General features: G+C 36.2%; 1 protein-coding gene, 1 long non-coding RNA gene and 1 pseudogene across 11 annotated transcripts in view; 1 reads left to right on the top strand and 2 right to left on the bottom strand.

The window, feature by feature from the left end:
- The window catches only part of LOC129473724 (uncharacterized), a 33457-nt gene extending 21779 nt beyond the window's left edge, over window positions 1-11678 (bottom strand). Inside the window, exon 1 of one of the 2 annotated variants that reach the window (XR_010118897.1) lies at window positions 11539-11678. This is a non-coding gene — a long non-coding RNA (uncharacterized lncRNA). Of the gene's footprint in view, window positions 1-1147; window positions 1288-11538 lie in introns of those variants that run through there. The other variant, XR_008654347.1, reaches the window with a different exon arrangement.
- The window catches only part of EYA4 (EYA transcriptional coactivator and phosphatase 4), a 288680-nt gene extending 264902 nt beyond the window's left edge, over window positions 1-23778 (top strand). For 4 of the 9 annotated variants that reach the window (XM_055264419.2, XM_055264429.2, XM_055264465.2 and 1 more), the window contains 7 exons: window positions 1175-1264; window positions 7822-7880; window positions 7979-8139; window positions 10430-10544; window positions 14701-14822; window positions 16800-16900; window positions 20382-23778. In XM_055264419.2, coding sequence (XP_055120394.1) covers window positions 1175-1264; window positions 7822-7880; window positions 7979-8139; window positions 10430-10544; window positions 14701-14822; window positions 16800-16900; window positions 20382-20462 — 729 coding nt within the window. In that variant the 3' untranslated portion in view covers window positions 20463-23778. Of the gene's footprint in view, window positions 1-1174; window positions 1265-7821; window positions 7881-7978; window positions 8140-10429; window positions 10545-14700; window positions 14823-16645; window positions 16762-16799; window positions 16901-20381 lie in introns of all 9 variants that reach the window. The other 5 variants (XM_055264439.2, XM_055264456.2, XM_055264492.2 and 2 more) reach the window with 2 other exon arrangements.
- On the bottom strand, window positions 5480-5868 carry LOC134735942 (10 kDa heat shock protein, mitochondrial-like; annotated as a pseudogene).
- Window positions 23779-26561: the final 2783 nt, after the last annotated feature.

Genomic DNA, 26561 nt, shown 5'->3' on the forward strand with positions numbered 1-26561 from the left:
TCCTGGCCCAGCCACTCAACCCAAATCACCCTCTGAGGTCTTCCAAAATAACTTCCCAGCCAAAACCAATAGTATCCTTCTAGACTTGTCAGCTTTATTCAAAACCTTATTATTCTCCCTGCTAACACCCATCGGGTCTCAAATTTTAAGGGTTTGTCCCTTCCAGGTTTTTTCTTTCCCATATCTTCAGAGTTGCACCTATGAGCAGTTCTTCTTTAGACATCATTCCAACTTTGATAATTTTAAACACAATATTTGAGCATGAATTACTTCCCTATTCTGATCCCTATCCCCAAATGCTCCTTTCTTTTTAGTCTTATATCTCTTGATCCTAGGCCTTCAGCTGCAGTTAATTATGGTAAAGTAACAACTCTGGTCTTGATTTTCAGCTCCTTGCTGCTGTTTAATATCTTGGTTTCTGTAAACAAAAATTGAGTCATTTTAACTCTTTACTGACCCCATCACTTTCATTAACTTCCCAAAGCATGTATTTTTTACCTGGATTACACTTAGAGAACTAATGTTCTTTTAGCTATTCTCACCCCTCCCTTCTTCAACCTGAGTCAAATGCAGGTTAGAACAAACTCTACACGTTTGGATAGGGAGATTCCTCTTACCTTGTTGATAAAAATGCAATTAAAAATTAAGCGATGGTCGCACCATCCTCTGCCAGCTCTTCCTGTTTCACCTCCAGATAACATTCTCTACTCAAGTCCTATAAATACCCAGTTGACCTATTTTTCTCTATCTTTTAATTCTCATTATTTGTCATTATTCTTAAAAAGACATCCTTTCTTTTTAGCAAGTTTGCTCCATTCTTCAGCACCCCATCCAAATACCTTTCTCCAGAATACTTTCCATAGATTATATGTAAACTGGGTCATATGAACTAGCTGATTCCCTTCCTCCTTCTCTCCTGAACATACAGCTTTATATGAAAATGTATGCTGAGTCAATGTTACGTATGTCTGAATTCCCAGGTGTGCCTGTGCATTTGGTATGTCTGAACCTTCTGGAAAGTCACCTTTTTGGATAACTGAGAAATCTTTTGAATCTTCAGTAAAAACCCACACAGTCTCCTCCCTCTTCCACCACAGCAATATGTGCTTAAAATATTTTTAATAATAAGTGCTTACTGAAATTTTACCCCTTTATGTGTACATTTTCTTTACAGGATCCCCCCATGGCTGTAACCCTTGGACTCCGCATGGAAGAAATGATTTTTAATCTTGCTGACACTCATTTGTTTTTTAATGATTTAGAGGTAAGAATTTTACAAGGTACGAATAGTTGTATCCAACACCAGACCTCTTAGATGGTTTCTGTATGTGCAGATAACCTCGAGAAAACAGAAAGATAAAAATTCCACTCAAGAGAAGCATAAAGTTCTTGTCAAGAGGGAAAATTTTGTATACAAATATAAGCAGAAAGGTAATTTGTGTTCATGAATAATACATATGTAGAACAAAAATGTCTCCGAAGAGGAGATTGTTGTCTTTGCTGTCCTTACTGTCCACAGTTGTACATGACTCTTGGTTCTTTTAGTGTTTCAGCCACAACAGGCTTGACACCTTTGGAATCAGCATTAGCTCTTCCAGATTATTAACCTGGAACCTATTTAGGTTAATCACTAAACGATATTCACAGACACTATTCATGGTGATAGCATGGATCAATTAATTTTGTGGATAATCTGAAACTTAACTTTAGCTAACATTAGCATTCCCCATTTCTTTCCCTTCTGGATAAAACACTGCTAGAACTATTTAAGCACATTTGATGCATTTAAATGCATTTATTTTCTCATTTTAAAAATTATGTTTCCGTTTTCAACCTCAAATGGCAAGACAGTGTCTAAATGGCAAATAAGAGGAAGAGAAAATAAAAACAACAGCAAAATGAAATGACACAAGGAAAAATAGCCTCAGAGTAGTTGAATGTGTACTGCAATAAGGTATGCTATCTGTGTGCTAATGACCTAGGTTATTAGACATTCAGATAATGTAATTTGAAATAACTAAGTAGTTCAGGTTCTTGGCAGAAGTACTTCTCAGTCAAGCATAACTATGCTGAAATAGAGATTTCTCTTCCATTGTTTTTCAGATGGCATGTTTAAATTTATTTTTTTATCTCATAGTTTCATAATTAAATAAAAGTTTTTATCTATAGTCATATTATGAATTGAGAGGGACATTACTACTACTGAACCCCTACCTTGTTCTAGATATTTTATGTTGGACTTTCCATTATTTACTTAACAATGCATTGAAGTACATGTGTTTATCACATTATTTATGCAAGGGAGAAACTGTGTGGTCCACAACATACAAATCACATCTAAAGTTACCTGCTATCTAAATGGTAGAACTGGAATTTGAAGCAGATTTGCCTGGTTCCAGAGCACATACTTCTGACCCATCCTATGCTGAAAATTTGTTAAGTGTGTGAGAAAGAAAAGCCAATTTATTGAGTTACTTAAATAACTTTTTTTTTAATACTTTAAGTTCTGGAGTACATGTGCAGAACATGCAGGTTTGTTACATAGGTATACACATGCCATGGTGGTTTGCTGCACCCATCAACCCGTCATCTACATTAGGTATTTCTCCTAATGTTATCCCTCTCCTAGCCCTCCACCCCCTGACAGACCCCAGTGTGTGGTGTTCCCCTCCCTGTGTCCATGTGTTCTCATTGTTCACCTCCTGCTTATGAGTGAGAACATGCAGTGTTTGGTTTTCTGTTCTTACGTTAGTTTGCTGAGAATGACGATTTCCAGCTTCATACATGTCCCTGCAAAGGACATGAACTCATCCTTTTTTATGGCTGCATAGTATTCCATGGTGTATATGTGCCACATTTTCTTTATCCAGTCTATCCTTGATGGGTATTTGGCTTGGTTCCAAGTCTTTGCTATTGGACATTGCTGCAATAAACATACATGTGCATGTGTCTTTATAGTAGAATGATTTATAATCCTTTGGGTATATACCCAGTAATGGAATTGCTGGGTCAAATGGTATTTCTAGTTCTAGATCCTTGAGGAGTTGCCACACTGTCTTCCACAATGGTTGAACTAATTTAGACCCCCACCAACACACCAGTTAGAAAGATTTTCTTTTAAATGACATGGTCTTCAATCCAGTTTGAGTTATATTTGAGACATGAGAGTAAAAATGAGTGGTTCAGTACATTCCATAAATGTGTGTGCTGAAATCTGTGTAATAGCATTTTGCTGTTTTGTTGTTGTTTTTCTCTACAGTGAGTCATGTTTTTACTGAATAATACAATTACTGTGTGTTTAAAGAGGCACTCTTTTTTTTCTACAATGGACAGTATGAAAGCTCAATATTACTACGCAAGCTTTCAGTTTTAGATAACAAATAATAATCACCTCTCTAAAACCTGATTTAAATTGATCCTGCTACTTATGAATACAGAATGATTTTATACATACCTGATAATAACAAACACCTTAACGTTTCCAGAACTTGAATTTTTTACATACAGCAATAACTTTTGGGGTTAGTTTTTCTGTTGATCAGTATGGATGAGTTGCATTGTAAAGAGGATCTCAATATTATTAGTCTTTTCAAAGGTGTAAAAAGAAAAAAGAAATTTTATGTGGTAGTATCCAAGTAAAATCGCTTATTTCATTTGGTTAATTTTTTTTTTACTGGAAATAAGTGGAATAAATGAACTGTTAGCTTTTTTAGTGGCACATTAGAAGCCAGATGGAATAAATTTGCTACCCAACTTTTAAAAGAACACTACAGTGAGAAGGTGAAAGTAGCATATAATGAATTTGTAACTAACTAGCAAGTTTGAAATGAATATTGGTATATCAAAAACATGTTGTAGTCATGTATGGCACTTAAAGACATTTATTTTAGTTCAGGTACTATGTTATATGTATTTCAGAAATACCTGGCAGGATCTTTGGTAGAAGTAGTTCCTGAGAAAATACTGGTATTGACTTTCTCTTCTCTGAGTATATAGCTTTTTAGTTGTGTTTTAGAATGTGATAAGAATTTCATTTGACTCAAACCCTAGAACTTAACTATTCAACAATACTGTACTTAATCAATAAAATAATTGAGTTTCTGCATATAAATTGACTGAACTCTCACTATACATGCATGCCACACAAATGCTTGCACATCCAGATAAAGTGCCCAAGGAAACACAAATGTTTTTTACTGACTTGAGTGAATAAGCACTAAAACTAATAGAATCAAAACTAATAGCTTTCAAAAGCATTCAGTACAGTTACATACATAGCCCCCTATCCTTCTGCATCTGACTTTGAAAGGCAGTTTTACTTTGTCACAACTTTTTATTTCAATAAACCTCTTACAGCCAAAAATTGTCTTGGGCTCCATAACTGGAATTAAATGATTTCTACTCTTGTTGACAAAAAGAATTCCTCAAGAGAGTAATTCTACCATTAGCTTATTATGTTGTCATTGTTGATGTTGAATATTTAAGCTCTCAGGGTGCTTTTTTAAAAACCTAAACATCTAATTTGACACTCCAATCTTTCAGTAGATACTGCAACATATATAGTAGCAGCTGTTCCTCACATAATTCCCTAAAAGATACAAATTTAAATCCTCCTAATAGACACTCCACTGCGTCCTGCCCAACTGCAGAGAAGGCAGATGCCTAAACTACCCTCCCCCAACAGAAGAGAATCCTGTGTGTTTAAATAAAGTGCTATTTCAGTTAGAATAACCTCCAGAAAAGAAGTCTCCAGGAAGTTTGAGGTGGCAAAAGTGAGAAAAGACTGCTGTGAATTATAACTGATAAATATCAGTGACAACTTTTTGGTCACTTTGTAAGACAAAATTAAAGTATTTAAGGTTAGTTCTAGAATATTTTCAAATGTTTGAGAGTTCTACTAAAATTTGTTAAAGCCAAAACATTACAGTGTCTTTAGTATTTCACTTTTTGGTGAAAATGATTCTTACAAAGTTTCTCAGAGTGAAAATAATTGAAGAACAATTATTTAGCTTTTTCTAAAAATGTAAATAATGGAAGTTCAGGTTTCTTTCACTGGACTGTAATCCTCAGGCAACCGTCCAGAGTCAACAGGCATAGTTAACTAGGCATAAATTTAAAGAAAAGTTAAATTTGGAAAAACCTCAAATATAACTTCAATTATGGAGCTTATGGTCCAATAAGTGTGATATACTGTTGTCCTCAGGAGTGAAAGATAAGTTTTTGGGCAACCTATGTCCAAATTAATCATGCGAGTTAATACTTAATGTCAGAGGAATTTCTCTAAAAATTACGATGAGAGGGTATTAAGTAGAGAAATAACTTCTGATTACCAGGGAAATTTACAAGGATTCCTCCACTTTTTTGAATGTAATTAATTTATTATAAAAGAGAGACACAGAAGTTATTTACATGAGGAAAGATTTCAGAGCTTCAATGGAATAGGCAACTTCGTGTGACACTATTTCAGTAGAGATTTATTTCAGTCTACAGACTTTCCAAGTATGTCACCATCTCTAAGTAAGAAATAATCTCATCATTTAGAACTACTTTGGTGCCTCCATATTCTGGGAGAAAAACTTTGTTTCCAACCCTTATGCTAATGGGTAAAATCTCTCCACTCTTTTCCTTAAAGCACAGTCCAGCAGTTACTATCATTGCTTGCAATGCCTTTACTGGATGTTTTTCAGGAAGCATAATGCCTCCTTTGGTTACAGTTTGGACTGCACTCCTTTCAGCCAATACATGGTCAAAGAGGGGAAGACATTTTCTAAATACCTGTCTGGCCAGGCCATTCCTTGGGCAGTCTTTGCACTCCTCTCTGCCTTCCTTCCACTCTTGACATAAATATCTTCTTACTCTCCTCACCATTTAGAATGCTTTTATTTTATATCATCATAACTTTGTGTTAGAAAATTTAAATGATTGTGGTAATCCTGTAAAGAATTAGCGTTTGTCTAGACTTCCCCCATTTATTTAAGAAAGAATTGTAGAGTGATTGATTATTCTATGCTAGATTGTGCCGTTAAGTGGGGATGTAACCTGGTGAACCAAATGCCGCACTCCAAGGCACTTCCAGTCAGATTAAATTTTGGGATCCATATGTGTAGGTGGAGATTTATTCAAAACTTACTGAACCTGTAATTTCTGTAAATTATATGAATTTTAACTTACCTGGATTTTCAAGTTACATACTCAAAAGGTACTGATTGGGCTAGCCACTGAGTTTTGTATATTAAAGGAAGCCTGAGTCAACTCTACCACCTTTAAACTGGAACCGGATTAAACACTTTCTGTGTGGAAATCTGGAGACTAGATATGAAATATTTGACTGCCAGATACTTTCAAGCCCAATAATTAATATAAATAGTAGCTTTCAAAAAACCTTTGTTTAGTATGGTGTATTTTCAAATTTAATGATTTTTTTAAATTAATTTTGAATGCTAAGCACTATGTATATAGTCAGAAGCTGTGAGTATGAGTAAAATACTTTGAGGGGGACTAAGGAGGCCCAAGATGTTAAACCATACTTACTCTGAGGTTAATATGATGTAGTTATTTATTATAAATAATTTATTTTTATTTATTATATATTTATTATTCTGAGAACTAGGCATTTTAAATGCCCTCACCAAATTTCACCTTTAGATCTTGTAATATTGCACTGGAATTTTGCAGATTATTTGAAGATGGACTAAGACTCAGAACAGCAAAGAAGGATCGAATCCTTATCCACAAAAGTTACCATTTGTTCCGAGCACACAGTAGCTTACAATCAGGTCAATTGTGGCCGGGCGTGGTGGCTCACACCTGTAATCCCAGCACTTTGGGAGGCCGAAACGGGCGGATCACGAGGTCATGAGATCGAGACCATCCTGGCCAACACAGTGAAACCCTGTCTCCAGTAAAAATACAAAAAAACAAAAAAATTAGCCAGGCATAGTGGCGGGCGCCTGTAGTCCCAGCTACTCAGGAGGCTGAGGCAGGAGAATGGCGTGAACCCGGGAGGTGGAGCTTGCAGTGAGCCAAGATCGCGCCACTGCACTCCAACCTGGGCGACGAAGCAAGACTCCATATCAAAAATAAATAAATAAATAAGGTCAATTGTGTGGGTATACTTACATAAAGTTTATTTTGCTTGGAATTTTTTAGCCCATTTGAGATGATAAATCTTCATTATTTCCCTTTTACTTAAAAGTAGTCTTTTTGATTTGAAAATTTAAAAACTTGACAAAAGGAAAATGTCAATTTCTATGATTATTACCCTTTTTCTGTGTCAAAAGACTAGGACTTTGAAATAACACCAGCATGGTTCTTTCATGGTTCTGGTCCAGCAGGAAGTCATGGAAATTCCACAGGACACCATAATCTGAAGGCAAGCCCCTTTGTTGCCGCTCAACAAATGATAATAATAGTAACCATCTGAGGTGTTCAGACTAAATAAGTTTTGTGTATCTTCAGATTAGCCATGCTTAAGTATGCACAACATAAACGGCTGGAAGGGAACTCAAATGTTTATGAAGATTCAAGAGAATTTCTTATCAATAATTTTAAGATTATATTTTTTAAATTGCTCTAAAGAAACTCTCATGCCGTATATTTTCTCACCCCTCCTTTCTATGGAACTCTTCTGGATTTAAATTTTGTGGGATAGAAATGGTGCCATTTCCCAATAGAAGAAAACAAGCGTGAGGCAGTGAGATGGACGGGCACATGCTGCCATCTTCTGGCGGTAGTCTGATCAGATGAGAAGATGGGAAAACCTTCAAGCATGGTAACAAGCATCATTTAGAAAACAAATAACTTTTCCAATGTTTTTAACAGGAGTGTGATCAAGTTCATATAGATGATGTTTCCTCTGATGATAATGGGCAGGACTTAAGGTAAGCTATGCCTTTCAGTATGCTGTTTCCTACAGAAATTCGGCTGTGGAGTTTTGCACATGTAATTATTTCTTTTTAATGTATTTTGGGTGTTACAGTACCTACAGTTTTGCAACTGATGGCTTCCATGCAGCTGCAAGTAGTGCAAACCTTTGTTTGCCAACAGGTGTAAGAGGAGGGGTTGACTGGATGAGGAAGTTGGCTTTTCGTTACAGAAGAGTAAAAGAATTATATAACACCTACAAGAACAATGTTGGAGGTATGTGTGGCTTTTTCAATCTAACAAAGGTACTCTGGGTATAGGTAGAATTCAATCTGTAGTTTCATGTTAAAGATGATTCTGCTGTAAAAGGATCAAGCAAAGCTCCTATTAAACCACATTGAGCCAGAAGTTTCTTAGAATTGGTGGGAAAAAATTTAACTACAAAATAAAACATGCACCACCGTCACATGAATTGGGAATTATTTGTGTAACCTTGTGCCCAGATGTTTGGTCAAGATTTATAGCAGGGCATTTAGTTGACCCTATATCAGCTGGTGGCTGGAGCATTATCAGTGAAAACCAGACAGAGGAACTGACCAAGGCAACGGGAAGAAGACCTTTCTCAAGTAGAGAGCCTCCATCATTGAAGGAGGGTTGTTAGCAAGTATTATCTTTCCAGAATCCCATCAAAAATAAATATAAACAGTTATTCATGTCATTTCAAAGACTTTAACAGGTTTATTTTATCTTTTAAAAAAATCATGTTTTATAACAGTGTATCATTCTCATGCATAGTGTCAACTATGATTATCATAATTTTTAAAAGTTCAAATAATCTGTAGGTAATATCAAAACCATTTTATACCCCTTCATATATTTTACAGGTGATATCAAAACCTTTGCTATCAAAACTGTGATCCTGGATGTGCTTCTATATATAAAATAAACCTTGATGATATCTTATTAGAATCAATTTTAGGTAAACAAGATTCTTAAAATTTGCTATTAGGTCACATCAGATTAATCTCCCAGGATTTTGTTTCTTTATGTGCTTCTCTTTTTTTCTAAAAAGGAAGAGTAATTGAACATAAACTAGAATCCAAAACAGAATGATACAGCTAAATATGCATGTGCATACTATACATGCATATATTCACATATATATCATAGAATACAATATAGTAAATAAAATGTTCATATATATTATATAATCACATACATCCATATACATCATGAGGGTGGGGCTATGTGTCTGATCACCTTGTATCCCCAGTGCCTAGCAGTGAACCACATAAGAGATGCTCAGTAAGTACATAACAACTCCAAGAGAAAAAAAAATTTAGAGCCAAAGAGGATAATAATGTTAGCACCAAAAGGGAGCTTACATATGGAAGACATTCATTTCCAAATAAGAAATTGACCCCTGCAAGCTACTGAGTTGCATGGGGTTCTGGGGAGAAACACTGATTTCCTGATTCGCTCTAGTGCTCTGTACATGATGCTTTTGTAAAATCAAATAAGTAGATTTTCTAATTAAAATCAATGGTGGATAATACGTTTAATTTTAAAATAAATATCCCCTTGGGAAATCTGAGTTAATTTTTATCATTCAGATGTCATCACTTCCTTCTTGCGGTATATTAATAAAATTATTTTAAGTTAACAAGAACACTAAGAAATAATCTTGTATCTTAGAAACTTTAAACAACCACAAGTCTACTTTCTGTCATACATGAGCATCTCTTTATTATAATGAGGACAAATGAGACTTGCGAGAAACTATAAATTTTGATTGAAAAAAAAACATACAAGTGTATATGTGCTCCCAATATTCTAAAACACAATTTCAATAAGAAACCTTCCTTTTTAATGGATTTACGTGATCTTGTTTTATCATAAAAGCAAGAACTGGATCTTTTAAAATAAAAAATTAGCACATCTATCTTTTTTCTTATAACATCAATGTTATAATTCATGATTGTCTGTAACTGTCCTACATTTCATGATTTTAAACAAAATTCTTAATTTCTTTTTACATATGAAAGTATTTATAGTAGCATTAGCAGTAGTATTAGAAACATTTTAACAGCTACATATGATGATGCCATTGTTACTGTTTGAAAGTGGAAATGATTGTGATTATTAAGAAACTAAACGTTTTCAGTCAAAACATTTGGAGTTTGTGTCCCTAGGTTGGTGGAGCCCAGCTATTCCTCCAGACCTCAAATATCACAGTCCCTTGGAATGAGATCCAGGCAGGGGCATGTTCAAAGCTCTTTAGGTGATTGAGATCCACTGCATCAGATTGTAGGATCAGTGAGGGCAGAGACTGGGGCCACTTTTCACTGGCACTACCTGAGACCTAGAAGTTCAGTAAATATTCATTGAAGGAATGAATGGATAATCAATTCAGAAATGAAGGATCAATATGGACATAAATCTGTATCTCTGCATTTCTGATGTATACTGAAATAAAAATGATCTATTCCAGACAGAAGGGAATCTAAACTAGATATTCTGAGAAAATATTCATCTCTTGACTCTGCCTTGCTTTTTGGTGTTGCAGGACTCCTTGGCCCTGCCAAGAGGGATGCCTGGCTACAGTTAAGGGCAGAGATTGAAGGTCTGACAGATTCCTGGCTAACAAATGCACTTAAGTCTTTATCAATTATTAGCACTAGGTAAGTGGAATTGTTACCTTTCTATGTGTATCGTATTGAAGATTCAGTTCTAATTGTACAACATAGATAAAAATGTTTTAATTCCTAGACTGTTTTAGACTTTAAGGGACCTAACAATTCTGAGTTCAGTGATGTTTTCAATTTCAGTGCATGTGCATGAGAGAGAGAGAGTGTGTGAGTGTGTGTGTGTGTGTTGGGATGAGAGAAGATTGCTGCTTCTCAGAATAAACAGGAGACCCTATCTCACCACCCATCTCTTCTCATAGCAATTGATAATCCCCACAAAATGGTTTCATGACTTCTAATGAAAAAAGAAAGAGAACTCAGTAGGTGGCAAAGTACAAGGGGGCGATGGCAAATATAAAACAGTACTGTTTATACAAAAATGCATGTTTTAGGTGTTAGGCCATTATGGATAATACACATAATGTAAGCACATCAGAAAAGCAAGAGAAAGCTCTTGAAAAAATTCTAACCATTTTGTTGTTTGAACTAAACAGTGAAATTCTGACTTGTGTCAGTATACAAATCAGAATTAAATTGATTTGTAACCAATTGTACAACCAGGTGCTATATATGCTAATTCATAAAGTGATGTAAGTCTGGAATGTGATAGCTAGTAAGGTAGAGTTGAATCTCTGTACTATCCACTTCCATGATTTTATATCTGAGTTAGGTGAATAAATAAAAGCATGCTTAATAAGTGGGAGCTAAATGATGAGAACTCATGGACACATATAGGGAAACAACAGACACTGGGGCCTACTTGAGGGTGAAGAGTAGGAGGAGGGAGAGAATCAGAAAGAGTAACTGTTAGGTACTAGACTTAGTACCTGAGTGGTAAAATAATCTGTATAGCAAACCCCCGTGACATAAGTTTACCTATATAGCAAACATGCACATGTATCCCTGACCCTAAAATAAAAGTTAAAAAAAGAATCTGTCAGCATTTCCATTAAGAAAAGATTAATGGGACAGGCACAGTGGCTCATACCTGTAATCCCAGCACTCTGGGAGGCCGATGCAGGTAGATCACGAGGTCAGGAGATTGAGACCATCCTAGCCAACATGGTGAAACCCCGTCTCTACTAAAAATACAAAAAAAAAAAAAAAAAAAAAAAAAAAATTAGCTGGTCGTGGTGGTGCTGTAGTCCCAGCTACTCGGGAGGCTGAGGAAGGAGAGTTGCTTGAACCTGGGAGGCAGAAGTTACACTGAGCCGAGATCATGCCACTGTACTCCAGCCTGGAGACAGAGCAAGACTCCGTCTCAAAAAAAAAAACAGTAAAGAAAAGAAAAGATTAATGAGAACATGCAGTATTTGTTTTTCTGTTCCTGTGTTTGTTAGTTTGTTAAGGATAATGGCCTCCAGCTCCATCCATGTCCTGGCAAAGGACATGATCTCATTCTTCTTTATGGCTGCATAGTATTCCATGGTGTACATGTACCACATTTTCTTTATCCAGTCTATCATTGATGTGCATTTAGGTTGACTCCATGTCTTTGCTATTGTGAATAAAATGCTGCAGTGAACATGTGAGTGCGTGTGGCTTTAAAATAAAATGATTTATATTCCTTTGGGTATATACCCAGTACCAGGATTGCTGGGTTAAATAGTAGTTTTGTCTTTAGGTCTTTGAGGAATCGCCACATAGCCTTCCACAATGGCTGAACTAATTCACACTCTCACCAAATGCCGCATGTTCCCACTTATAAGTGAGAGCTAAATGATGAGAACATGTGGACACATAGAGGGGAACAACACACACTGGGGCCTTTCAGAGGGTGGAGAATGGAAGGAGGGAGAGGATCAGCAAAAAAAAATGGGTATTAGGCTTAATACCTGAATGATGAAATAATCTGTACCACAACCCCCCGTGACACAAGTTAACCTATGTAACCAACCTGTCCTTGTACCCCTGAACTTAAAATAAAAGTTGAAAAAGAAAAGATCGATGAATAAGATGACAAATTGTTAGTTTTAAAAAAAGAAGAAAAAAGCATGCTTAATAAATATATGGGGAACACAGCATTCAGAGAAAGATTTATTTGGACTAATTGAATCAGAATGCAGAAAAGCCTGACAGGGCAAAAAAAAAAAAAAGTTAATATTAAGAACATGAAAGTAAATGAATAGTTGTCACATCCTGCACAGCTCCTGACCCGTGGCACAGGCGGAGCTGCATGGATAGCAGAAAGTCCAAATGGAGAGCAGAGGGGAAGTAGCTTCCCGTGTCTGATTGGGGAAGCCATGGCAGCTTAGTTTGTCGGTTCTAAGCACCATATTCCAGTGGAGGCTGTGGCGGGGTTGAAGCAGCCTGTGTCAAGTGTGGTAGTCACGGGTTTGGACTGTGGGAACCACATAAAAGAAACAGATGGAAGGAGGAGCCAGAGAGCTTAGTCAGAAGAGTCATGTGTGGAACCAAGATTACCAATTTCAACTGTTTCAGATGTTAGGCTGAAAATCAATTAGATTTCTCCCTATGTCTGGAAAGGAAAGAACTGGGACCACTGAGTAGGAATCCTGCAAGGGAGATTCTGGCTGTTTGTATAAGGAAGAAATGTCTAACAGTTAAAGCCGGTTGAAATGGGACTTGCTATCTCATGTCCTTTGTAACTGGTGACAAGAGAGACCAAATGTCAGGGACACTGGAGTGCAAGGACCCTTGAGCCACTGACATGATGTGTAAAATGTAGTGGAGTGTGCATTTCTCTGAGAAGGAGGTTGATAGCTTTCATTATTTCTAAAAGATGTCTTCTATATAAGTTAAAAAAGATTATTACATTATTAGATTATTATATAATATATACAGATTAGTTGTTAAACAGATGGCTTTAAGGCAACTAAGGGAATATGTGGTATTCCAGAAATAAATAAAGATATAACAAGGAAGGGAGGAGAAAAAGAAATCAACATACATTGAGTAGTTACATGCTATGGAATTTGCTGAGTTATCCACATATATTACCATATTGATACAATTGCAGTTTTGCCGTTACTTTTAATGGCAAAAAACAAAATTGCTTTTGCACTAACCCAATAGTTTTCACAAAATGCCTGGAATGTCAGAAAACCAGATGCTTTGTTGAATTATATATTAGAACTCCTAGCAAAATTAACTTACCCCCTGACCCTAATTATTCTGTGAATATAGTCTCAGAATAATCAAAGATGTAAGAATATATTTTGGTAGAATTAATTTTAATATTTAGAAATCAAAAGCCACTTAAGCAACTGAATTTCACTTTAAAAAATTCTGGTGCATCTACATGGTAGAGTAGTTTTTTTTTTAATTATACTTTAAGTTCTAGGGTACATGTGCACAACGTGCAGATTTGTTACACATGTATACATGTCCATGTTGGTGTGCTGCCTATTTGTTTATATCTATTAACTATTATTCCCCTCTCCCAACAAAACAATGTATAAAAACTACTCTACCATGTAGAGTATATACATGTATAAAAACTACTCTACCATGTATATACTCTACATTGTTTTGTTGGGAGAGGGGAATAATAGTTAATAGATATAAACAAGCAGGCTCATGATATAAATACATAAAGTACAATACAAAATTGAATATATAGAATGTTCCCAGTGGGAGAACAAAATCTGTATATGAACAGAAACATTGAAAATAAATGCATGAAATGGAGAGAGCAGTTATCTCTGGATGGTTAAATAATAATTAATGCTTTTTGTTTTCTTCTTTATATTTGTCTTTTACAAATTTTCCTGTTACAACTATATACAGTGTTTGTAATTTAAAAAGAAATGTAACTCTGAATATCACACAGTGCAAGTCATGAAAGTTCACATCTAAACCACATCTCGAAACTTTAAAAGCCTGTACTTTATTTCATTCTACCATGTTTTCATTCTGTAACATTTACCTACATATGACTTCTAATAGCATATTGTTTTGACAAAATATTTTGTAGAACTTTAAGCATCACAGTATAGTCATGGGTTTGTATATTCTTCTTAATAATCTGCCATTATTGGAGGAGTGTCTGTCTGCTGATAGGCAATAGCTAATGAATATTGAAAGGGACCATTAATTAAGGAATTTAGAGACCACAGTGACAATTTTAAATCTATTAGAAGTTATTTAGTATTAGAAAACAAACATGTATATTTCCTCCCTATTTTAGGAGTAACTGCGTAAATGTCTTGGTAACGACAACCCAACTGATCCCAGCACTTGCGAAGGTTCTACTCTATAGTTTAGGAGGTGCTTTCCCCATTGAGAATATTTACAGTGCAACTAAAATAGGTAAGGAAATTATTTGAAACTCTGTATGGAATGTGTCCACATCTGTGTGTCTCTGCATGGTTCCCTTTTTCAGCAATTTCACTTAGCACATGAAACAAATTTGGATAAAGTTCAAATTACAAAGTCGCCTGCAACTCATTGTACATGTAAGAACTTTTTGAGAACTGTTGCCTAGTGACATTTAGAACTCAGTATCTGAGTATAGATATTTCATTCTTTTATTTCACAGAATATTACAGCACATGTTATCTAAATAATATGTAATATCTCTAGCCATTGTATTTAATAGTTTAATTAGTATGGCGTATAATGTTGCCTCCTTGCATATGCAGTAATCTAGATCCAAGATAAAAATACAATTTTGTCTTTGCAGGGCATTCTTTGATGGATTGAACTAGTGCCCTTAATTACAGAAAAAAATTAAAAGAATTTTATGAATCAGAAAACATAATAGGAATATTCATAACACATGAGTGACTGGAAATCTGCATTTCCAAAAATGTGCAGTAGCAATCAAAGAACCACAACCTTGTTTATTTAGATAATATCCGTTTGTGGAGCCATCTTTGATTTTTAAGTGCCTTTCTCGCAGACTCCAACTTCTAATAAACATTCAAAAGCAAAACTTCATCAACTTCTGCCGTATTGAAAGACTTAAAACTGATGTATTCCACTATCTGTCAAGGAAATACTTGGGAAAATAAATGGGTTGTGTAATACGCCTTGAAGGTCAACAAACTTAGGCTCTGGCACATTGACAAGAGAAGTTCAAAATCCTAAAATCCCCCACCAAAAATAACCTGCCCTGGGCTTTGAGGAGGTCTGATGTTGGCCCTGGCAAAAGGAGCCTCCAGTGGCAGCTGTTTCAAGGGTACAGTTAAGGAGAGCCAAGCTTCCGTAGAGTGAATTTCACATTGTCATAAGCACTGCAGTTCAGAGCCTGGATATCAGTACCATACATTTTTAATCTAGATGTGTGTATTTATGTCAGCAGCACTAATAGAAAGTAATTTTGCTTTTTGATGAATCAAATAATTTTATAGCAGAATAAACATTTATTTTAGTAAAGACAATATTCCTTCTGTTGGCGAAATAGTTCCTTATATTCTTTAATCTGAAACAAACTCATTTTTATTTTTTCCTTTAAGCTAGTATTTTTTGGAGTTCTGAACCATCAGATTAAGAAAAAAGGCAGAAGTAGCCATGACTGCATGAACATTCTGGGAGTGAAATTTAGAGAATAATGCCAATGTTTTAAAAACAAAGAATATGTAGAAATTCCACGGTGATGTTCCCGTAGTGCAATAAGAGGATACCAGTGTTGTCAGTACTGTGGCCCAGTCAGACAGCACCCTTAGCAGAAGTTATTTGAGCAGGCTAACTCTCACCCACTTGAAGAAAGGAGTTGTTTATCAAGGTAAATTCACTTCTTAGTATTTCCTCTTTTTTTAGTGGTGAACCTTCAGTTTTTCTCTAGAACACATTTAGCTGACTTGTCTATGCTACTTAAAACTGATTTACAGAATTAAACAAACAAAGGTTAAAACCTACAGTGGCCTGTAAAGTTGCCCCAATACTCTGTTGGTGGAGAAAAACATACTAATATTTTCTCTAGGTCAAATGCTTAACCCTATCGATATTTTTGGAGCGTGAAACACATTTGTTTAATCATCTGTCCAAAGTAACGCCTTACGTTATTCAAATATGTGTTGATTTCATGAACCCAGAGGTTGTGAGCCAGTTCAAGTGATGTTCAAGGGGCATTAACTTAACACTTTATGAATCTTTAGGTTAATGAATGCAATGGCTGGAAGAATAAGCAGTGCATTGTTTTTCAGGCAAGGAAAGCTGTTTTGAGCGTATAGTGTCCAGATTTGGCACTAACATAACTTATGTTGTGATTGGAGATGGCCGAGATGAGGAGCATGCCGCTAACCAGGTAACTTCACTCTGAACTTTATCTCATTTATCTTCCAGGAAAAGAAAGTTGCTTTGAACGAATAATGCAAAGGTTTGGCAGAAAAGTAGTGTATGTTGTAATTGGGGATGGTGTAGAAGAAGAACAGGCAGCAAAAAAGGTAACCTGTCTCAAACAATGTCGGTGTGATACTTCTAATGCAAGCCTTTTTGTTTGCATTTCTGTAGTTTGGCCCAATGGCAGCTTGACAAGTGATTTAAATTTATAGATGCAAAGCAATAAGAGCATGAGAGGGTCAATACTTACATTCAAATAAACCATTTGGAGTTTAGCATTTTTTGCCTGAAATTTGATAGGAAATGCAGGGAAATTTAGTTATATTTATTTACATATTTGAATGTATATACATATAGTAAATATATATAGTAACATATATATTTGTGTGGGCATGTATATACATGCTTATATAGATGCATATGTATATATTAATACACATACAATGTGCATAGATATAGATGAGCCAGGGGATCTGCAAGAAAGATGGAGGGGAGAATAACCATTGTTAATCACGTGAAATTTAGCAAGATAGAGATTAATGAGCTCCATACAAAAGTCATGTGAGTAGTTCATGAGACCTGCATGCCATATGGTCCTCGTGAGTGCCTGGAAGTAGGCATGCTCCATGATAAGGAATGCTGAGGGCAGATTTAATAGCTGAAGAAAAACTGCTACAAGAGATTTTTAATAAGTGCTACTGAAATGGGATGTATTGCTCAGATCCTTTTGCACCAACTTATCTTAGCCGTAATGTGCCTCACATCTCCTAGAGGAGTTTCATTTGTTTTGGTGAGCCAGTGGTACTTGATTGAAGCCAAGCAGCTGGCTTTGAACACATTCAGAAGATCCCATAGGCCCTAAGTATTTTAATAAGGCTTTTCATCTGGCCCATATTTCTGAAGAAGAAACCAAGGCAATTAAAAACCATTAAATGGTTGGTTCAACATCAAAAGAAGAATGATATCAGGATTGGCCCCCACCACCAGACTGTCAGTCAACTCCACTCTAAGATCTACTGCTGCCTTCACCGAATGATAGAAAAATATCAACTAGCCAAGATAAAAGTGATAGAATTTACAAAACAAAACAAAGCCAGATGATGAATTAGTATTTTTAAACAATGACATGCCAGCCTATACTGTTTTACACAGAAAGAATGTTATCTGTATCACCCTAAGGAGATTTTAAATCATCATCTGATAAAGCCTTCGCCGCTTGCATGTGCTGGAGTGTTTACCTGTTTTCAAAAAACAGTCAACATAAACAAACAGTTTTATAGAAAAGTTTATGGCTATAAGAGAAAGAGAAAGGAAATGATGTATGTTCTAGTCTGTTTAAATCAAGCAAAATGGAGAAAAGGAAAGCACTTCCACTTTAGAAGGTTTGGTGACAGTACTGGCAGCCATACTTGCTTTTCGATTACATTTAAGAGAGTGGGTTGAGGCTCTGCCTCCCACAGAACACCTCAGCCTTCATTAGCAGTGTCAATGACCCAAGACAGCACACTAGCCCCAAGCACGTCCTGTATGAGGTCAGGGCTGCAGCCTCAAGAAATACAGCTTTCATTGCTGACTGCTACTTGAAATGCTTCCAGTCACACTCAACTGAAATATCTTCTGGAGTCTGTCAATGTCCTGAGTCCATGTTGTGATTTTTGTTATTGGCACCATAGTTATACACAACAAAGAGCAGCCAATGATTAGTAATACAGCCCCACTCCTGCTAAATTTACGTGTCTTTTAGCCTATACAAATTAAATTCACGTATATATAGGTAAGGACTAATATAATTCAATTTTCCAAACCAGTAACACTATATGCTTTTGACAATTAAAACTTAACCGAGTCTACCTGTTTTCCACAGCATAGATTTGGTTTACCAGTTGTTATACCATCTACTTTATACCTAAAACTTCAGGAGGGAAAGGCATGACCCTGAATGGAAAAGAATCTCAGATAGAATGCTATTTCCAAATGGTTGTTTATGTAGGTACAGTTTTGGTGATGGTGAAGGCTTATTATTCTATTTTAAAACAGAGGTGGTTGGTTTCTCTCGTACCCAGAATGCATGCTTTTCTTTGGATGTAGCGATAATCGCATGTGCAGAAATGTTAAGTACTGTTTTGTTGTTACAAATAGATCTGAGCTGAATGAAAAAAATGTTACTTCTATGTGAATTTCAGTGCCTTAATTTGACCTATACATATTTTGTTTGAGAAATTTAAGAAGAAATGTCAAAGTTTAGGAATAGGAATGTCTAACTGCACTCTTCTATAGAAACATATAATATTAATACAAGCTGTATATGGAGTTCGAAATTTTCTAGAAGCCACATTTTACAAAATTAAAGAGAAACAGAATTAATTTTAATAACATGTCAACCCTGTATACCCAAAATAATTGTCTTGATATCTAATTAATGTAAAAATTATTGGAGTCATGTTTACATTCTTTTTTGTTTGTTTGTTTTGTTCTCAGTCTTTGAAATTCATTATGTATTTTAAACTGGACTAACCACATTTCAAGTGCTCAATAGCCGCATGTGGCTGGTGGCTACCATAGTGTGCAGCAAGGATATATAGCAATAAGGATTATTATGCTACTTAGTTCTTAAATAAAATATCTTTGCATGTTTTATATCTATATATGCATTTCCCTTATATACATGAATATTTTATACATACATATTCTAGAAGATGTCATCAGCCCAAACTTACAAATCATGCTTTTGTTTTGTCAGTTCCTGTAGTGCAGTGTTTTTTCTTTGTCATTATCATCGCCAGTGGGGTCTAAAGACAGTTTTTTTCTAATTACTCCCTTTCATCAAATTTTAATACCACATATGTACTGTATACTATTATAGTATATCTTTTGAGGGCCACAAACCACTGTAATGGCTAAGATTTTCTGCCCCACAAGAACTCATTTGTGTCCCTTTGGAGATGATATCTTCCCCATTGAAAATGTATGCTAGGGTACTTTCTCTCAATTCTACACCAGTGAAATAAATCAGGTCGACTCTACTGGCTTAAGTTATTGGTTGTCCCAGACAAGTAAGAAAGTTATAATCCCCACATTTTTTTTCTACTTTATATGGTCTTGCTTCAAATTATTTTTATACAGAAAGGAATTCACCCTCTTTTCTTCCTAGATTACCAAAATTAAGAAGTTTATCATTTTGTTTCATTTTATTTTTAACTGAGAGGCCCATAGGAGTGATGCACTGATTAAAACTTGCTTTCCATCAGCCAGGTAGGATTTTGATGCCCACTTGCTTTCCCAGATGTTGTTGTTGGTAGTGATACTTCCAAAATAAATATTAAACTATCTAAGAAATGTTAACATTTGCTATTATTCTCATTAAAATCCAGTTCAGATCTATTTCTCTGTTACTTTGACAGTGCCATATTGGTGCTGCCAAGCCTTCACATATGATCATCCCACCTTTAAACTCCCTCCCCTGAATTTGGGTGGACCACACATCCCTGTGTGGGTGCTGCTTCATTGAGACGATGGTTGTGATCTCTCTCCATGCCTCATTCCTTCCCCTTCTCTCTCCCATCCCTCCTTCTCCTAACCACACAGCACAACATGCCCTTCTGGAGGATATCCAGTCACTCAGACCTCCTGGCTCTCCACCAAGCACTGGAATTAGAGTATTTGTAACTGTGTTCTTTAGCCGGAGATCCATTTTTTATATTTCAAGTACACTGAATTTTTATGTGTGATTCAATGCCTCTGGCTCTACACATATAAATTGTCTTAATGGATGAAATCATATTTGGAATAAAAATTCCAGAATGAAGAATTCAGATTGCTGAATGGAGTTAAACTTTAGTGCTACAGAAAAGAAACTCTATGGTCTTATATTTACAACACTTTAATGGGTTTTTTAAAAATCTGTGGAAGTTGCTGGTACACACCAAATGAGTCCAAACTGGAATGAGCAGCTTTAGCAGAGAACTCTTACCCTGGCAAAGCAGCAACACACATGCTCCGTCTGACAAGGTGGTCAACAACATTCCTCAAAATGGGAGATCTTCTCAGCCCTGAGGTTTGAATCTGACTTTAGCCTACCTAGCCCAGAAAATCTGAATTGGAATGCACTCAGACTGTATAAGGACAGTCCTATTTAGACCTGTAATTTGTGTAAATTATTGATGAAAATAATTTACTGTGACTTTATTAGCAGCTGACTTTCAAAGTGGATGCAATTTTTCTTTCATTTGTTGGGGAGGGGAATGGGAGGGGAAATGGGAATATAATATTGTCTCTTTTTTAAGTTTGGCAAACAGAATGTTCATACTGATGTGTTGTGCCTTAAAGACAAGACAGCATTTGTGTGTTACAATGTAACTTTGGTTAAAATCTCTGTAGATAATGAAAAAAAAAAAAAAAAAAACCTTTGTGATGATTCTTAACATGACCAAATTTAAAAGAAGTCAAGCTCTCAAAGCTTAATTACTGCATCAGCAAGAAACTGAGTATTTGTTGCAATAAGAAAACAACAATAATAAAGGAAAGCTTGTGTTTTATTTGGGTTCTTAATAATTCCAATAATTGTATGAGGCAACTATTTGCGCATCCAACCATGAGCGGAAGGTTTGGGAAAGACTGTGGGACCTTTACTTAGAAAGTGAAATGTATGTAGAAGTCTCAAGTACCCCTTCTACAGTTTTACTGGAGAAAACTAAGAGCCATATTCATGACAACTTGCACAGTTTTGAGGTTGAGACTTTTGATATGTGTAAATTGCATAGAGGAGGATATTATCATGCAAATCATGAGCAGTTATCACAAACTTTTTTAGAATATGCCATCAACATGGCATAAAATTCAGATTGAGAGCACATGGCTTAAAATAAAGCTAAGTATATTTATTCCCAATGCCATTGCAAAAATGATAATATCATCAGAAATGGAAGGCAGATCTCCCAGATGGTGTCTAATGAAAGCAATGGGCCTATGAAAATTTTACCTAGAATATCATCATAAATTAAATTAGCAAGTGAGCTGGATCTTGGCCTCACTGCTGAAATGACAACAGTAAAATCGTACCTGGTTCTCCATCTGAATACATCAATGCAGGTTCTCCTTATGACAGACTTGCATATGTTAGTTTCTGCCTGTATTGTCACTGCACAATGGATGGCATTCATTACAAGAAGAGCCCATCGTCGTTGTGTTTGCATGGTTTTTTTCCTTATGTGTAGCCCATGTTGGGAACACGACACAGGTTCTCCTCTTATTTCCTATGACATGATTTCCCTTGTGGAAATTTAAGACTTTAAGAACTAGAGTATTTTTATGGTGTCTGCACCTGCAGTTCTGTGTTTAAAATGTCATAATGTGGATCCTGGAGTCAGGCTACTAGTCAATGCCCCTCGCCAGAGGCTGGTTCATGAGTTCATCAACTGAGGCCTCTGTGGCTTCAAAAAGTCTACATTTTGCTCACAGATCACAACATTCGCTGTGGAAATATGATTTCATTTCTTTAGGCTACAAACCTGTATTTCTTTACTGAATGCTAAGGCCATGTTTATATTGGGTAGAAAGGTACTGAGATGCCAATTTTGTACAAGATTGTGATTTCATCATCTAAACCTTAAACTTACTTATCCTTTAAATTTTGTAGCTTTTGGCTGCCTCTGCCCCAAGTACTATTCCAGGCAAATTAAAGTTGGAACACTTTTAATAATATAAAAATAATGATAGTAAATCTTATACTTCTGTTGGCCCTTAGCTTGAAAATAGCAGTTAAAAAAATTTAAGTGTTGCCTTGATTATCAGTACTTAATTATGTTGTGCACTAAAACCTTAAATATTTATTACTGTGAATAAAAACAAATTATCTTTACTGTATAGCTGGTTTCTTTAAATGATAGAATTGTGGCATTACATCGAAATTTGTAGGTCTTTTCATGTCAAACAAGCAAGGCTTTTTATGCTGCTAAATCTGCAGGTGCAGAAACAAACACCCCTTGAAAGGGCAAAGAGAAGCTGGCTGGTTGCATCACCCCGTACAGTTTCTCACACACATCTCTTTTTCTGATTCTGTGTTCAGAAGAGGCTGCCGGCATAAAACCTAAATGCAAGGTTGATGGAGAACAGCTTGTCTGGCACAACAATGGTGCAGGCCCACGAGCCAGCATCACAGCTTGGCCATGGGACGTTGAGAATGCACAAACTAGAACTCTTCCCTTCCCACCTTAGGAACAGAAAATCCTCTTCCTTTCTAATCTGAAAAATGAAAACTGAACTAACAAACACAAAACCAACCCCTTGGCAATTCCACCTCCTATTGACATATGGAATATTGTGCCTTATTGTAAACCAGTTTGAAAAATGTTCTGTAACTAAAGTGAGTTTTCGGCTATTATGTATACAGCTTGGTATATTACTACGAAAGATAACCACCTTGTGTTGCACCTTAAAAATATCAAGACCATGTAATTTCAGTAACAAAATAGGTGGCCTGGCTACAGTATTATAGCATACAATTAGGACACTATGCCCCTGCAAAATTTTGTAAATCAAATTCAGAGGCAAAAACATATTTTAGAATCATACAGTTTGCACACAACAAGTAGATAATAACTGTCTCTAAAAATGTTTTCTCCTTAGTCTGCAATGAGCTAAGATTCAGAATAGTGTCAACAGCATGCTCCTATATGAAGTTGTTTTTTTAAAGCACATTTGTTTATGACAAGCCTACATTCTCAGTGAATATGGCATTTAGTATTTCTTTTGAAAACAAACTTAAGCATCATGAGCCAAAGTTGCATTTTGACTCCCAACTATGGTAACATTATGGACATCTCACAATGTCAAGGGTTTCTGTTATGTATTAGTAAAGTATAGATTATCGGGGCCTACATAATTTAAAGAAATGTAAATTAATATTAAAAGCTTGTAAAAATATGTATATCTTTACTATTTCTCAATAAATACCTTTGCAATTGTTTTCATTTCCTTCACCCTCCCATGTTGTAGAGTTTTTGTGTGTTTATTTAGCTTGGTTCTAAATCATGTGAAATTTGTATTTAGGTTTCTGGTCTTCATAACTTTTCTTTTTTATGCCTAAGTTGCATAATTTTCAGTTAAAGCAAAATGAGATGTAACACAGTAAAACGTCACTAATTACGACTAAAAGTGGGCTGCTTTACTGAAAAGATGTCAGTTGCATAATTTTTTACACACAGGTAGCTACATTCAAGTAAGTGTAATGCATAATGTAGCCACAATTCACTAATGATAAAGTAATTAAAATATTTAGACCTATTAGAATATTTAAAGCAAGTATCGTTTAGGTGAATATAGGACATAGTTTATTAAGTATCTTCCAAGAGGATAAAAAGGTAGTTTTCTGTAACAGATTTAATAGCTCCTTTATTGTCTGGTGTATAGTATTTATTTATTTGTGAATCTGTTGTTCACATGTAAATCAAATGCAAATTTTGGATCAACCTCTGTTCATTCACAACCTTTAAAAATGTTAGCCTCCAAATTAATGGTATTTAAGTGGAGTTATGCGGCAACATTCTAGTAAGACTTACACCATCCAAAAATCAATACTGATTTACAGGAAAACAATGAAAATGTTTAAAATAAATTTAATATGTAAACTTCTTTTGTTTTCTCTTATATCCAGTTGCCATTGAAATTGAATTTATGAGAAAGACTAAATTATACATATCATATCCCAGCTCCCCACTGAACTCCAAACAAATGTATCTTGTTTGCCTATTTATATACCTGCTTGGAAGAAAGGACCTCTCAAATCAACATGTCCAAATCTGAGCTTGTGCTTCTGTGCCGGCCTCTTCTCACCTCTCCCACGACTACCACCCCAGCTGAAACCAGCATCCTTTCTCACATAGATAAGTACATCAGCCTCTAGCTTAGTCACCCTTCTCTGGCCCTCACACCCTTTCACCATCTCATCGCACTAGCCAGAACCATACTGTGCATCAGAGGATATCTCTCCTCTTCTTGGAAACCACCAGCTCGCTTGGCACAAACACCAGTGACCTTTGCAATGGCCTGTAAGGCCCACAGGCACCATCCCTGATGAGCACTCCCTTCCTCTGTCTCACAACTCACTGCCAAACTGGCACCTCTTGTTTGGCACATACCTGCACCATCCCTGGTGAGCACTCCCTTCCTCTGTCTCACAACTCACTGCCAAACTGGCACCTCGTGTTTGGCACATACCTGCACCCACCCACCTGCTGCAGGCCTTTTGCACTCACCATTCCTTCTACTTGAAAAGGTTTTCACCCAGATCTTTGCATCACCTATGCCCTAGGTTTCTTCAGTTCTTAAAGAACACCTTTTTGCTGTAAAGGTCCTCCTCTCTGAAATTGCACCTGCTTCCCAACACTTCTAGCATTTTCCTTCTTTACTAAGAAAAAATACTTAGTTCTTAGATTAATCCAACATGATACACATTTATTTTTTGTGTTGTTGATTCATCCATTACAATGTATAAACTTCAGGAAAACACTTGCATGAGCATGATCTAGAATTGAAGAGATTTAAAGTGGTAGAGGACCATGTGTGATGGCTCATTCCTATAATCGCAGCACTTTGGGAGGCCAGTGGGAGGATCACTTGAGTTCAGGAGTTCAAGACCAGCCCAGGCAACATAGAGAGACCCTGTCTCTCTCTTTCTCTCTCTTTTTTTAATAGCCAGATGTGATAGTGTGTGCCTGTAGTCCCAGCTACTCATGGTGCCAAGACGGGAAGATTGCGTGAGCCTGGGAGGTGGAGGCTGCAGCGAGCTGTGATCATGCCACTGCACTCTAGCCTGGAAGACAGAGCAAGACTCTGTCTCAAAAAAAAAAAAGAAAAGAAAAGAAAAATGATCAAGCTAGATTTGAACGGGAAAAGGAGAGAAGAAAACATACACATGACCTGTGTAAGTTTGTATACCTTAGCTGGAGTATTTGCTGGCCTAATAATTTATGAAAATAAAGAGCAAGGATGGCCATAAACAAAGATGTAATTGAAGAAAGATTATATGTGACCTGAGAATGGTTGTCTGGATAAAAAACGTTTACAATGAATCAGCGATTGCCTCCTTTATACTCCCTTTTTCCCTTTCATAAAAGAAAAAGTATGCAATATTAGTAGGCTTAATTGACTTAAATTACTTAAAGCCACACACACGAAAACATGTAAAAATCAGATCTCTCTGCAAACTGTGGTTCATGATTCTGAGTCCCTGAAACAAACAAACAAAAAAATTAAAGTGTCGGATGTTGTTTAGTTAGCAAAAGAGAACCATTTATTTTTTAATCCAGGGTCTTGCTTTGTTGCCCAGGCTGAAATGCAGTGGCACCATCATAGCTCACCGTAACCTCAAACTCCTGGACTCAAGCGATCCTCCTGCCTTAGACTCCGAAAGTGCTGAGATTACAGGTGTGAGCCACTGCACCCAGACTAATAACCATTATTTAACATCTCTGCATGGTTTTGTATACTCTTTAAAAGTTATTGGATGTAATTCTGGCAAAGTATGCATGTGTTCTAATACACAGGTCACTACACAAAGCAGTCTACATTTGACTGGGCCAGAGTCAATTCTTGGGATATACTGCAATCAACAAAGATGCCCACTCAGAGCCTCAAGGGGAAAATGTTCATTGTGCCCAAGTTCTGACTTTCAATGGAAATAGTAGCCATTATCCCTTAGCTTTTCCTTCATCCACAGAACCATCCAGGTCTGTGTTAGCACACAGTTTGAAAAATCTCCAAACGTAA

Source organism: Symphalangus syndactylus, chromosome 2 (genome assembly GCF_028878055.3).
Source record: "Symphalangus syndactylus isolate Jambi chromosome 2, NHGRI_mSymSyn1-v2.1_pri, whole genome shotgun sequence".
NCBI lineage: Eukaryota > Metazoa > Chordata > Mammalia > Primates > Hylobatidae > Symphalangus > Symphalangus syndactylus.